This window comes from Takifugu flavidus, chromosome 8 (assembly GCF_003711565.1).
Source record: "Takifugu flavidus isolate HTHZ2018 chromosome 8, ASM371156v2, whole genome shotgun sequence".
NCBI classification, from domain to species: Eukaryota; Metazoa; Chordata; class Actinopteri; order Tetraodontiformes; family Tetraodontidae; genus Takifugu; species Takifugu flavidus.
The window spans coordinates 6,530,132-6,543,366 of record NC_079527.1 but is presented as its reverse complement, the minus strand read 5'-3'; the positions used below and the strand labels follow the sequence as shown (position 1 = coordinate 6,543,366).

Below are 13,235 nucleotides of genomic sequence, written 5' to 3'. Positions count from 1 at the left end.
ACCACATCTGAGATAACGTTGTGCAAAATGTGCAAAAAAAACCCCCAAAAAACTCCCCAATGCGCTCTGGGGTGAGAGGAATCACACGCACGGTTCGTGCTCGGCGTTCTTCCCCCCTGCAGAATATTTGAGATTCCAGGAGAATCTGACAAAAAATATTTCTTTTGAAAAACATTTATTCATGCAGGTTAATTATGATCGATTTATTGATTTACGATTGATTTGTCAGATGATTTGGCGAATTTAAGCGGCGTTACCCACCCGCGCCTCTACGGGACCCACTAGGGGGCGCTGCAAATGGAAACGGAAAACATCTGTTTATCTGTTGGGCCCTGATACAATAACGAAACATTATTTGGTCACTGAATCTTTTAGTGTCAAAGTCATTTAATCAGTATTCGCCAGACGTTTTGGCCACTAGAGGTCAGTGTAAACACCCATATCGTTGCTGAGTTTCAATCAAACTTGGTTGGACGGCACCGGGGTCAGTATTGAAGCTACGCATTAGGGGGTCAGATTTGCACTGGCCTGCCGGCTGCTGGACAGGGAACAACGTTGGGGGGAGGGCTTGGACGCCGTTCAGAACCGCTTCCAGTTCTGGTTATTATTCTAATGAAAGTACTTCGTCGTAATGATCCAAAATGAGGTGATCTGAGCAGCAGTGACAGGAATTCATCGTCTGTGCAAAAACACAGCAAAGTTAACAATCTTTGGTATTCTAATTATACTCCTGACGCACACAAACACACACATACACCAAATAAGACTCTTTTTTTGCAGGGGGGGGGGGGGGTCAAAGAAGGTGATAAGCTTTGTCACTTTAATTACATCAATGTACATTTTTCATATTGGCCCAATCAGATCTCGTGGCTGCGACGTTCTTATAAATGGAATTTTATCTGTAGCCGGGGACCATTAGTGCCACTGAGTTCTGAGGCAGCCTAGAGGACGGTAATTAAGTCCACCCAGCCGTGACTAAACATTTTTGACATTTTTCCTAGTTCGGAATGAACTGTCAGTGTGCAGAGAGAGTAACCATCTTGTCACTTTGTGTTTGTATAGGAATCGCTGAAAGCTGGGTGCTACGCTGCCTGTCGAGAGTTTCATATCGCCAAGGAGAAAAAAACAGAAATGTGTGAAATGCATGTGTGTGAGCGAGGGAGGGTGGAAGAAAAGGCAGAGACTCTAACCTATTTCTGAGTTCTTTCATTTCACAACGGCAGAGAGCTTCCGTAAAATACAGTGAGAATTCAAAAATGATTCCAGCTCAGTTAATGCAGAAAGTAGGACACTTAGACTTTGGCTCTGCGTTGCAATTCACTGATGGATCAAAGCTGTCAGCGCAGCCCGGTTCCTCTCAGGTGCCTTGGTCGGGTTCCTCTCCAGATCTGTTTGGACCGTCAGGCCGAGTCCGGGCGTTCGTTAGCTTAAGCAAAAGTCCATTTACCACAAAGTTACCTGTATATTAGGATTCCTTTTGCATCTCATTGCAGCAAGATGGCAGGGTGCTAGCATGTCTGCGCGGCTCCGCCTGCAGAAGTAATGAGTTACAGTGGTGTTCAAGGGAAAATTCAGAGATAACAAGGTGACTTTGGCTTCCACCCGCATCCTTAAGATGTAGAAAACAACCAGTTCCTTTAATAACCCATGCAAGCCTTCCATCAGCTTTGGTATGCCTGAGTAAATTGAATACCACTGCTTTGTCTTTTATTCCAGAAAATACATCAAATTGATTGAAAGAGGCAATTACGGGAGCAGGGAGCAGTATTGATTTTATGAAAGTGTGCAATTACTTTAATTGGGATAACCATGTTTCGATGATGCCCTTTTGCTGAAGCTTTGGTCCAAAAAAATCAACTAAATCTGCATTTCATTGTTGCTTTCTATTACTAGCATCACACGACTAGCGCACCTGATTAGCTTGTTTATTTTCTTTTTCGTTCCATTAGTGACGACGCTGCTTAGTGTCGCGTGTTTGAATCATTCTTAATCTGTGCACAAAAATGCAGAACTGTGTTCCCCCCCCCCCCGAACAAGGACAATCGAAACACGTCTCCTGAGTTGGAACCAGGAAGGAAAAAAAGGAGAGAGGGAAAATGAGGAGTGAAGTCAAGCCTTAAATCTGGCTGCATACCATGTGACCTGACATGAGGCAAACAAATGAAAGAGAGAGAGACAGAGAGAGAGCGAGAGAGAGCGAGAGAGGGAGGGAGCGAGAGCGAGAGAGCGCCATACCCCCATAAAACCATCTCTGCTTTCAGTTCAAATAGGTCCTATCATCTCCATGACAACAGTCGTAATGGTAACATGGAAATATATTAATGTAAAACCATGGCAACGTTCTCCAATTGAATTAAGCAGCACCTGTGCACATTACACAAGAAGATAAAAGACAAAAGGAGCCAGCTTCTGCCTGCCAAGCAGCTGTGGCTTTCAGACCTCAGAAAGAGAGAGAGAGAGAGAAAAAAATCTACATTTCCTCAACACATTTGTTTTCCTGTGTTTCCTGTGTTTCTGTGCAGAAAATTACCGTAGCGCTGCATGTTTTTCGAGTGCTTTTCCCCTATTTGGGCAAACAGATGATAGGCAGCGTAATTGTGTGTTGTTGTATTTTTTTCCCCTCCTTCCACAAACTAGGCAGTCTTCAGCAGGTCTGGATTAACAGCATGTACCATTAAATCACAGAAACGATCGCTGTGATAGGTAAAGGGCCCACAAAGGGACACGTTAGCCGCGAGAAGCCCTAGCATCGGGCTCACTTTGAGTTAAAAACAGAGGGAGGGAGGGGGGCAAAGTGGCTGTGTTCTACCTTCCCCTCTCTGAGCTGCACACAGAAAACATTATCTACATCACCATGCCATCAAATCTGATGGATTTCATCCCATCCCCCCCCTTCCTCTTTCTTCTCCCTTCCTCTCAGCCTCTGTGTTCACTGGTAATGTTGCATTCTCTCACCCTTGAAAATCTGACTGATTGTGTCTCTGCAAAAGATGCGTCGAGGCTGCAGAGGAGACACAACTCAAGTACTGTATATTTACCCTCAGAAAGGAGATCGTCGCACCAAAAAGAGTGGTGAGCGGCATTGTCGAAGCGCATGTTTTATTCATGTCCACAACAGCGATACGTACGCTGATTTCTCCGTCTCTGGGAGAAAATCCTTGTCCTGTTGCAGGGTGATGTAGGAAGCGTTGATTTAAAACCTCTCCAAGGATCTGAGAGCCACAATCTAGAGGTACCGGCTCTCCACGGGGCGCCCCCAGGTCGAGGATACGTTGAGGTTTTCAAAATTTGCCAAACACGTTGAACTCTGACCCCCTCATTCGCTGCGGCCCCGCCGCTAATTGGGACGCTACGAAAAATGAGCAGTCGGTTTTTCCGTCAGAATTAGTCCGTGCAACACGTTTTACACCTAACCTTTAATCACCGGCGTTCCTCGCCGCGGGAATCCCCTCCAGAGCGAGACTGGTCCATTTATAACGCCAAGGTGAGGAGGTATTACAAACTCAGCCTTGAGTTGTGAGAACGTAAAAACCCATTCGGCACTTGGCTGAAAAGATTAATGATGGTTCATTTCGCTCTCACGTTTCTCTGCTTTGTTTGGGACATTTGGGACTGACCTTAAAACGACGCGCTTACATAATAACGTCGTCTCGCCCGTTCAGATTCAAGGTTCTCCGCATTAAAAAAAATGTTGATTTTGAAAGTAGCTTCAAGAGCTGGTAAATTAGCCTAGTTAGCTCAGGCCTTCCCGTCACACTTCCTGTTCATCAAACTTCCTGTTCGGATGATGTTTGCACGCTTAAAGTAATTAAATAAAGCTGCAGGAATGATGGAACAATCTTTTATAGTTAGCAGTTACTTATTTATTAATGTTAGCAAAATCCAATCAGTTGACTGTAGCTTTTAACTGCTGCCTTTTGCATTTTGATACCCATAAGGAATTTCCTTATCTGACTGTATTTATATATTAAGGAAACCCCTAATATTATATTCATATACGTTAACATTCAGACAATGTGTGTAATGTTGTACAGTTTGCGTGCAGATTCAGTAATACTATGTTTAAATGTGACCAGTATTTGTGTGCACACATAGTTGTAAATATGGTCCAAAACCCTCATGTACATGTATGAATTGAAAGGTTTTGCACATCGCACTGCGTCACGCATCGACTTTTACATTTCACACAGTGAAGATTTGGGATATTTTAATAATTGCGTTAGACTGAGTCAACAAGATCACTTTTCAAGCCCCGTCCAAATATTTACTATTTCTACACGTGCAACACGTCTGATAAAGCCAGCGTGGAACGTTCATATTTTAATGTTTCTAATCTATAATCTTTGTCTAGTTGTTTCACAGCCTGCGGGACCTGGATCCAGGCCAGTGCAGGCATCATCCTTCAGCTCCGATAACGATCAAGCACGCCTCATTTAATCAGTGGATGGAACATGAGAAGCAAAAGCATTGTTTCACCACTGTGCACGGTGGAGATTACACAGGATCTGCATGTCCTGTGGTGAAAACTGGGAAGGGTTCTGCTGATCGTGGCTCTGGTGTCGTACCTGCACGGGATGTCACGGGAAGGTTAAGACCTGAGAGAGGCTGATGTTCAAATAAGCTGTCGCCTTCCGAGCACATATGTTCTGTCTTTAGGAGGTAAGTCTATTCACTGCTGATGGGTCACATAAAAATGAATTTGGATGAGAGTTTTTCCCGCTCTTCTTTCCCCCCTCTGCTCGGTAAAAAAGCATCTATAATTTCAGCATCTCAAAAAGAATGCTAATTGCTCATCTCAAAGGGAGCCTGATTGGATGCTTGAATTTCTTTATATAGGAGTGACTCACAATTCCTCCGCTTGAATGACAAACAATTTGCTCCGGCACCGGATGCCACGTGTCTCCTTCCAGCGAGGGTGAGAAAAACAGGCCCTTTTTCCCCGACACGTGAACCAGAACTTTCCCTCCGTTGCATGACCAACTGACACGGGAAAAAAAACCCACCGAGTGACTTGTGCCGGTGCCCAACTCGGGTTCAGAAGTCTGAAACTTTCCGCCACTTGACGCGGCGGACGTACATCCATAGGACGCTCCGATGGCGAGGCTGCTGCAGACTGCAGCGCTTCCCCGGACCAGGGCCGGGGCGCTACGGGCAATTACAAGAACCTGCAGAATTTCCTTGAATAGAGGCGCTAAATGAAACGTGGTCAGACTCCCAAGTCCGCTCTCCTCTTTTATTGAGCCTGTCTGTCTTCCTTGATGGTGGGGGGAGAGGTGCGCACCTCCCCGCTCTCACCCATGTGCTGCCTGTGAGCCCTGCTGTGATTTTGCTTAATTGTGCTGGGGTGGGGTGGGGGGGGGGGGGGGCAAGGTGTGTGACGCAACCGTGGACGTTACGTCAGTCAAAGAACACTCCGGCGTTTTTCTTCTTAAGCTAACAGATGTTCTGATCTGAGACCTGCTGGGGGGCTCGACACACCCTCTGTATGGAACAGATCAGGAAAAACACACACACGGACATAATCTGTTAGCGGCTGACATCTCAGAGGCTTAAAGTCTTGCGAGGGGGGTATGGGAGCTGACCCCAGTGGAAACTGGGTCGCAACCTTTTTGCAGGCGGAGCTGAAGGGACGACGTGGCTCCATTACTGGGGTTTATATCAGCTCACGTTTAAACATTCCTGATGGCTTTAATCTGGTGAGCCACTCCAAGAATTGCTGTTTTAATTTCTGCCCATTGATGGGGTAAGTTCTCATGCCCTGCAGGTATCGGCAGACGCAATCAATTCAGGGAAAAAGTTAAAAAAAAAAAGAAAAAAAGAACAACCCAGTGGGGGTCAATGCAGCCGAGCTGAGGGGGTTGAAGGGCTGAGCCTGGAAAATACTGTCATGTGCCTCTCAGGTGACTCTAAACTGTGTGTGTCTGTGTATGTGTGTGCATTTGGTTCATGAGTACCAAAATACTCATCCTACTATCAAACTGAGGACATTTGTCTGAAATGGGGCCATTTTGGCTGGTCCCCACAACTTTAAAGGACTGTTTAAGGTTCGGGTGAGGGCTTGGGTTAGGGATTAGTTGGGATGATTAAGGTTAAAATAGGAAGCTGGGCAATGTATTAGGTATTAGGTCCCCACAAGGACAGTAATATGAGGATGTGTGTGTAGTTAAAGTCCTCAGATGTTTATGTGTCCTCATTTCACTATTATATTGATCAGTGGAAGAATTACTCTAATGTGAAATAGCAAAACGATCCGTTAATGCAGATACAGTTTTAAATAACATAAAGTATTACATAAAAGAAGAGAAATCAATGAGATAAATGAGGTATGTTGATGTACAAACTGCGCAGCTTAACAGCTAATGGCGAATTCATGTCTAAGTTAACAACTAAAATGTGAACAAGTATTAAACCCAGAGTGTTATATAAGAGTAAATGTTCGCTTAATGATTAACTCTTGCCTCATATTTCACAGTCAGAGCAGCAAAAACCTTCCGGGATCATTTGCGTTACCCTTCCATGCTGTTTGCATAGATCCAAATGTGCTTAATGCTAAAAGCTACATTCCTGAAGTCGTTTCCTGACGCAGCGGTACCAAAACCTAAACCTTTCTGGATGAGATGCATCACCGTGGTTATGATGGACACACATTCTTCAGACAAACAGTGTAAATTTGAGCCCTTGCAATAAAGTTTGCTGTTTCTGGCAGAGCATCTGTTTTTTATTTAAATCTACAGCCGCCATATCCAGAAACACGCTCCCAAAATCCTCCCGGATAATTTGCTCAGCCACATAAAATCTCTCAAAGACTTTGCGTTGTCAAATACAGATTTACAGTCGTTCAGCTTAACACCCCCCCCCCCCCCCCCCCCCCAACCCCCCAAAAAGGCAAACATGTCTGCAACTTTGAGAATGGAAGAGAGTAAAAATAAAAGGTGTTGTGATCCCGAGTCTCAGGCTGGCAGCTGTGAGAGTTATTAAGGCTTCAACTCTAACAGCTGGCAGCCAGAAACTTGTAATCTGATATTATAAATAAAAAGTCGCAGGAATACAGAAGCACCTGTAAGTGCCGTGCAGACTGCCGCAGACAGCTTTCTTTCATTTTCCCGAGCGGAACAGTCGGACTAGCGTGTGCTGAAAGGTGCAGGGAAATAATTCTGGGAGGTGTTTTAATGATGCATAAATTTGGACAGGCTCCATCTTTAGAAACCCCCAGAATGCTTTGGTGCAGACCCGGCTGCAGTCAAAAGCAAACAAATAAACCTGAGACTTTAATTCCCGACAAGAAGAGCTGGAGTTGCTCCACAGAAGCAGTCAGATTGGGATTTGTAATGTGAGGGAATTGTGATGTAAATAGAGGTTGTTGGTTGTGTTTTTTTTCCGAGGGGGAGACGGTCGATATAGCAAAACAAAAGCCAGATTATTCTGAAATGTCAAGGCTCCGCGACAGCATCTGCTGCTCCTCAAGAAACAAAACCTCCTCGCAGTGCAAAACAGTCCACAAATGTCTGAGCTTTTAGGGAAGCCGCTGTTTTGGGGGGACACCTACTGTTTCCTGCTCTTTAACTGGACAAGAAATGCTCAGCTATCACTTTCACTCATCTATATATATATATTTGGGAAAAAATGCGCTGCCGGAGGTGACTGAAACTGCAGTTTGACTCAATTTTGAGATGATTTCAGCTTCGGCAGCTCTTTTGTTCTTACAGCTCAAAAAAGCCGTCGTTTCTGCGGGACAGACGGACGGACCAATTATCTTACCTACCTTTCATCTTCATGTTTTTTTCTTCTCTTCATCTGCATCACATTTTATTTGAGATTAAAATAGGGCTGTGTCTTTGTGCGGCACTAATTGCCACAGAGATTCTGTAATTAAAGCACAATAAAGCCTTAGTAGTAATTAGTTTCTCTTGTTTGGTTGCTAGCCCATCAATTGTGCTTCAATAATACTGATCATTAGCATGCGCCTGGGCAGTGAGGGATGCTGGGAAAGGAGCCCTGCACACACAGCACTCCACATTCCATTCCCATGAAGCCATGGCACCGAGCCATGCGGTTAACCCTGCGTGTGCTGGGCCGGAGAGAGTGGTGGGCTCGTGCCTGCGCCAGGGAAGGAGCCCGGGAACCTCACAGGCCTGCTGACTCTACCACCAGCTTCTTCCTCCTCCTGATGGTGGGCTGCGGGCACAGACCACCATCAGGGCTTGTGCGGAAACACTTGCACCCTTCTGAGCGTCGTGGCCTTGGTTCCCCTAATGAGAGCCTTCCTGCGACAGAGCGACGGGCTGATTAAAAAAGAAAATGTGTATGATTAGTAATTAAAAGCCGAGGCATCTCAAAAACTGGTCCAATGATCTCCTGAGCTGAGCAGAGAAGGGAGAGTAGGGAGCGTCTCTGCAGAGGGAGCGTGCTCGTCCTGGTAATAACGCCAGGCAGCAGAAAATGTGCTCCATTCTGTACCTTGCCTTGACATGATTGAAAGACAATAGTCCCATGGATAGGCCATTTCAACATCAAATGTGCATGCACATCACAGGGCAAGGGTGCACTATCCATCACATTCAGTGAGCTGTCAAACGCAGCCTCGGCTTTCTCAACACATTTACAACTGCACGGCGTGCAAGATTAAACCTCCACCTATACGTTTCAAACAGAGCAGATCATATTTTAGTCACTTATGGGAGTCATAGATGTGCATTAGTGTTCAGTTTAGTTGAAATAAAAGAAAAGATTCAAGGTATTGGGAAAACCCCTATATGGCAGTAAAATCTGCCTTTTTGCGTGACTTTATAGCTGCTTTTAAGGCTCAGAGACTGGCAAGTTACTGAATTGTCCACATGAGGATGCTGGTTGGTCCACAGATGAGATGCTGGATTAGGGAAGATGGAAACAGAACCTGCATCTCTTTAGAATTGATCCATTTATGGAAGCCAAGGACTCTGCACCCACTGTTCTGCCCCACAGACTGATTATTTTTTTTCTTTTTAAAATAATAAATGCCCGAAAAAAAACAGGAAACAACAAGTCAGAGACTGTTCAATCGTTAGAACAATAACTCAAATGGAAGCCTTTATGAGGGGCTGATAGAAGCAGGGAGCGCTTGATAATGCACAGCCGTGCACACCACTACATTTCCAGCTAATCAGAAGCGCGCAGTTGCAGAAAGGAGAGCGGTTGCCAAGGCAGCCACATCTCCCCTCCCCCTACTCTTCTCCCTCCATTCCTCTTTCCCGTTTGTTATCGGCAGAGGTCGCATGGCAGAGGGAAGTCCAACCACTTCTGCACTGGAACCAAGAATATGCACCTCTACAACAAAGCCCGAGTGGAGTCCTGAGAACAGCGGGGGCTGCGCCTTTCTGGACTTTCTGAGCAAAGAGCGTCTGAACACGGTGGATCTAAGTTGAGGGATTTTCTTTTCTTTTGCTCTGGAACAAGGGGATAGTTTTGCCAACACGTGCGTATCCACCGAAATCTCCCGAACGCGTTTTGGCATCCCGGCGCGGAGCTCCGGCGGACCGCTGCGCATCACCAGAGTTGCTGCTCGAAGTTCGGCCGCGAACGGATGTTGAGCAAAGAGTTCTCCGAGTAGAACTCCCTCACTTGTTTCTTTTCCTCCCCTCCGTGCGCGTCTCTCCTGCCTCCTGTGCTGTGTTTGCCGAGACAATAGTGAGTCAACGACGCCGAAAGTGATTTCATGCCTTCGGTCTCGCACAGCCTGACATGGACGTGAGATTTTACCCTGCACCCCCGGCTAATGTGGGTTCGTGCTCCCTCCCGACTGATCCAAGTTGTCTGAGCCCGTTGGACTATTACCACTCGAACAAGGTAAATAACACCCGCGCGTCCTCACGCACGGACACGGTTCATATCTCACCTGTCCCCCCCCTCTCCTTAATATTCTTTCTCTCTTTTCTGAAACAACGCGCGTTTCGGGCTCATTCCGCCGACTTCGATGCGAGTACACGCACTTTAAAAATCTAAACCAAATCACAATAACAAATATCTGCAGGGAAAAGTGACAAGAGTGGTGATGGACTGCTTTTAATTTCGTCTAACTGACTAAAACCCTGCACCGATTTCATTTAGCTGAAAGAAAACGCGCAGTAACTTATCTCCCCCTTCCTCCCCTAACGTGGTTATAATGTCATATGTGGGGGGATATGGATGCGTGTTTTGCACAGAGCTGGCACTAAAATTGTCCCACTAAAGCTGGAGTGCCAGTATAGAATCCATACTGGCTCCGCACTCCAGCATCATCCCTCTTTCAGCTTATGCGCTCAACAATTAAATGGATGTGGATGTGTGCCACTAATGTTCTGGTAATGACGGTGTCAGCGGCAGCAGCAGCCTGGTGAAACTATCACTCTTCTCTCTCTCTCTGTCTCTCTGTCTCTCTCTCTCTCTCTCTCGCTGCTTTTGACGCGTGCCACTGTGCGGGTTGCATTTAAAACAACGTTAAAGATGCGTGATGGAGCGTGCAGAAGCCCTGGTGTAACGCCAGAGATCTCCTGGTATATTAAGGCGTGAAAGTGAAATACACTCATAAAGAAATGTCTGGCAAACAGTGGCGATGACCCAGGAGAACCCCAGAAACTACTTCAAACTGTTCAATTAGGAGACTCACAGCTTCCAGCGGCGCTCTGCTCACCGTTGACCGTGCGACTCGCCAGGGTGGGACCGTCAACAGGCTCCATCTCCGCTGACCTGCCGCCTCGCGTGAAGTTCTCACAGGAGATGAGAAGATTGTCTCCGACTTGCTGTTTTCAGTTTTGACGGTGCTGGGAATGAGTGAGTTGGTTTTTGACTATGTGGGCCATCAAACACCTGTGATGGAAAATTCCAAACATCATCTCGCTGAGGTGGCGTTCTTCTCTTAGGTGGTGTTTTTCTCTGTATACGAGGGAGGAAAAAACCCCCGCAAGGGATGGAGTGATGGTATATGGTTTCAGGAAATGGGTAGAAAAGGTTCCCCGAGCAGGCTGGTTCACACCTGTGACTTGCAGATGGGCTCACACGGCCGTGTCCTCCTGGCAGGCTCCCTTTTTTGTAGGTCAGGCGAATTAGGATCATCCTCCATACGGATAATCCCAAGAATATGCTGATATCCACACACACCGCATGAATCCTGGAAACAAAGCTGCGAGATATTAGTGATATAAAGTGCTCTCCGAGGGAGTGGGTGTGTCACAGACACTGTCTCCGCTGACAGCGAAAGCATGGCTCCCCTCAAAATTACAAGTGTTCCTCTTAATTATTGCTTAAGGGAGTGTCAGCGAGAGTTCTCCCAACGAGGGCAAGAGCTGGGAAGTTCACCCTCATCGCACGTGTGCCACCAACCGGCCTCGCTAACAATGCAAATGAGGGTCGTTTGGTGTCTCGTTATGAGGTCAACATCGTCTCCTCAGACCTTCCAGGAGGCTTCTGATCAGGTCTGGAGGTCAGAGCAGACTTCTTTCTGAAGTGTTGCAGAAACAACAAGCTGATTAGCAGACTGGAAATGTGTTAGAGTAGGTTAAGTGAGAAAGAAAGTTCTCTCATGGCAGTTTTTAAAATATTAACATGCGTCACGTGAGGTTTATTGCTGGAGGAAAGAGCGCTTTGCTTCACTGTTTGCAAGCCTGGTTGCAGAACTGGCTGGATGAAGGCGCCTTCGCACAGCAATCAGGAATCAGTTTATACAGCATGTGCGCTGCACTCTCACACCGCATGCACGTGATTCAATAGCTGACGTGTGCACGTCTGCCTCTGGATGTACCACTTCTTCCACCATGTTCAAAGAAAATTACCGCGATCTTTAGTCGGGTCGCAGCTCACTTCCTGTGGTTGGCCCCGATTGTTGGCGACAACTGGCAGGGAAGAGATCAGACATTTTCTAGCCATCTATCACTAACAAAATAATTTTAATTGGCCTGCCTGCACGTTAGTGACAGTTCCCACTGTAAGTGAAGGCATCAAAGAAGCGATGAAGCAAGATGGATCGGTCTGGTTGAGGAGAGGAGGGAAGAGAGTAGGAGAGGAGGGGGAGGCGAGGAGAGGAGAGAGGAAGGGTGGAGGAGAGGAAGAGTGGAGGGGGAGGAGAGGAGGGAAGAGAGTAGGAGAGGAGGGGGAGGAGAGGGGAGGAGAGGAGGGGAGGAGAGGAGGGGGAGGAGAGGGGAGGAGAGGAGGGGGAGGAGAGGAGGGTAGGATAGGAGAGCAGAGGAGAAGGGAGGAGATGAGGGGGAGGAGAGGAGGGGGAGGAGAGGGGAGGAGAGGAGGGTAGGATAGGAGAGCAGAGGAGAAGGGAGGAGAGGAGAGAGGAGTAGCGGAAGAGAGGAGGAGAGGAAGAGTGGAGAGAGGAAGAGAAATGCAAAAACAAACATAGATCAGCATAAATCATACATGCAGTACATAAACAGGGTACAAACAAGGGTACATAATACTGAGCATTGCGCGATACACCAGAGATTGACGCAGGATCAGATCAAACCAGCTGTCAAAGTAATGATTATGGAAGCTTAATGGCTGTACACTCAGATTACTGTTATGAGAAGAAGCAAGGGCATGGAGGCAGAAATTGTAAAATGAGCACACAATGTACTTCAATGCAGATTCAGATGATTCAGAGATATATAAATAACCACGAACGCGTCTGCTTCGATACTTTCAATACTCACTTGAATGTGTCTACTCATTACTACCCACCCCCAATGCAGCTAAACAGAATTAAAACACACACACACACACACAAACACACACCATGTCATTACAGCTGCTTTATATTCGGATGGTAATATGAATACATGTGTCATTTAATAACACCGCATGCTTCCTTATAGACTGGGCGCAGTATATTACTCATAGGTGCTGTGCAAATGCAGTCCTAATTTGCACATATATCGCTGGAACTATAAAGATGCGCTCAGTCTTGTGCACCTTGTATGACTGTAATTGCACGGCTTGTTTGTCAGGCCCTTTTAGTTTGCTCTGCGAAATGGGAACACAGTGTCTGCTCCTTTATTTGAATACCTTAATCAAACAGAGCTGAATGGTGCTGCGGCAGCTGCAGCTGAGCTTGTCTACAGTATAGTGCCGTACAGGGAGAGTCGGCCCTTGTTTATACATCCAGGCCCCACCCAGCTCATATATCCTCCCAACAACTGATATCTGCTGAGATAGGGCAGGACTGAGGAGCTGGCTTTGTTAGTTGGTGGTCCTCTCTGCCTCGGATATGATGGGAAATGATGTGCTCCATTTGAATG

The 13,235-nt window shown here is 46.5% G+C and overlaps 1 protein-coding gene across 3 annotated transcripts in view; it reads left to right on the top strand.

Annotated features, from left to right (window-relative positions):
- Positions 1-9,163: 9,163 nt before the first annotated feature.
- Positions 9,164-13,235, top strand: part of LOC130529898 (thymocyte selection-associated high mobility group box protein TOX-like) — a 55,758-nt gene continuing 51,686 nt past the window's right edge. Inside the window, exon 1 of one of the 3 annotated variants that reach the window (XM_057040578.1) lies at positions 9,164-9,822. In XM_057040578.1, the coding sequence (XP_056896558.1) occupies positions 9,718-9,822 (105 nt within the window). In that variant the 5' untranslated portion in view covers positions 9,164-9,717. The remainder of the gene's footprint in view (positions 9,823-13,235) is intronic. The other 2 variants (XM_057040579.1, XM_057040577.1) reach the window with 2 other exon arrangements.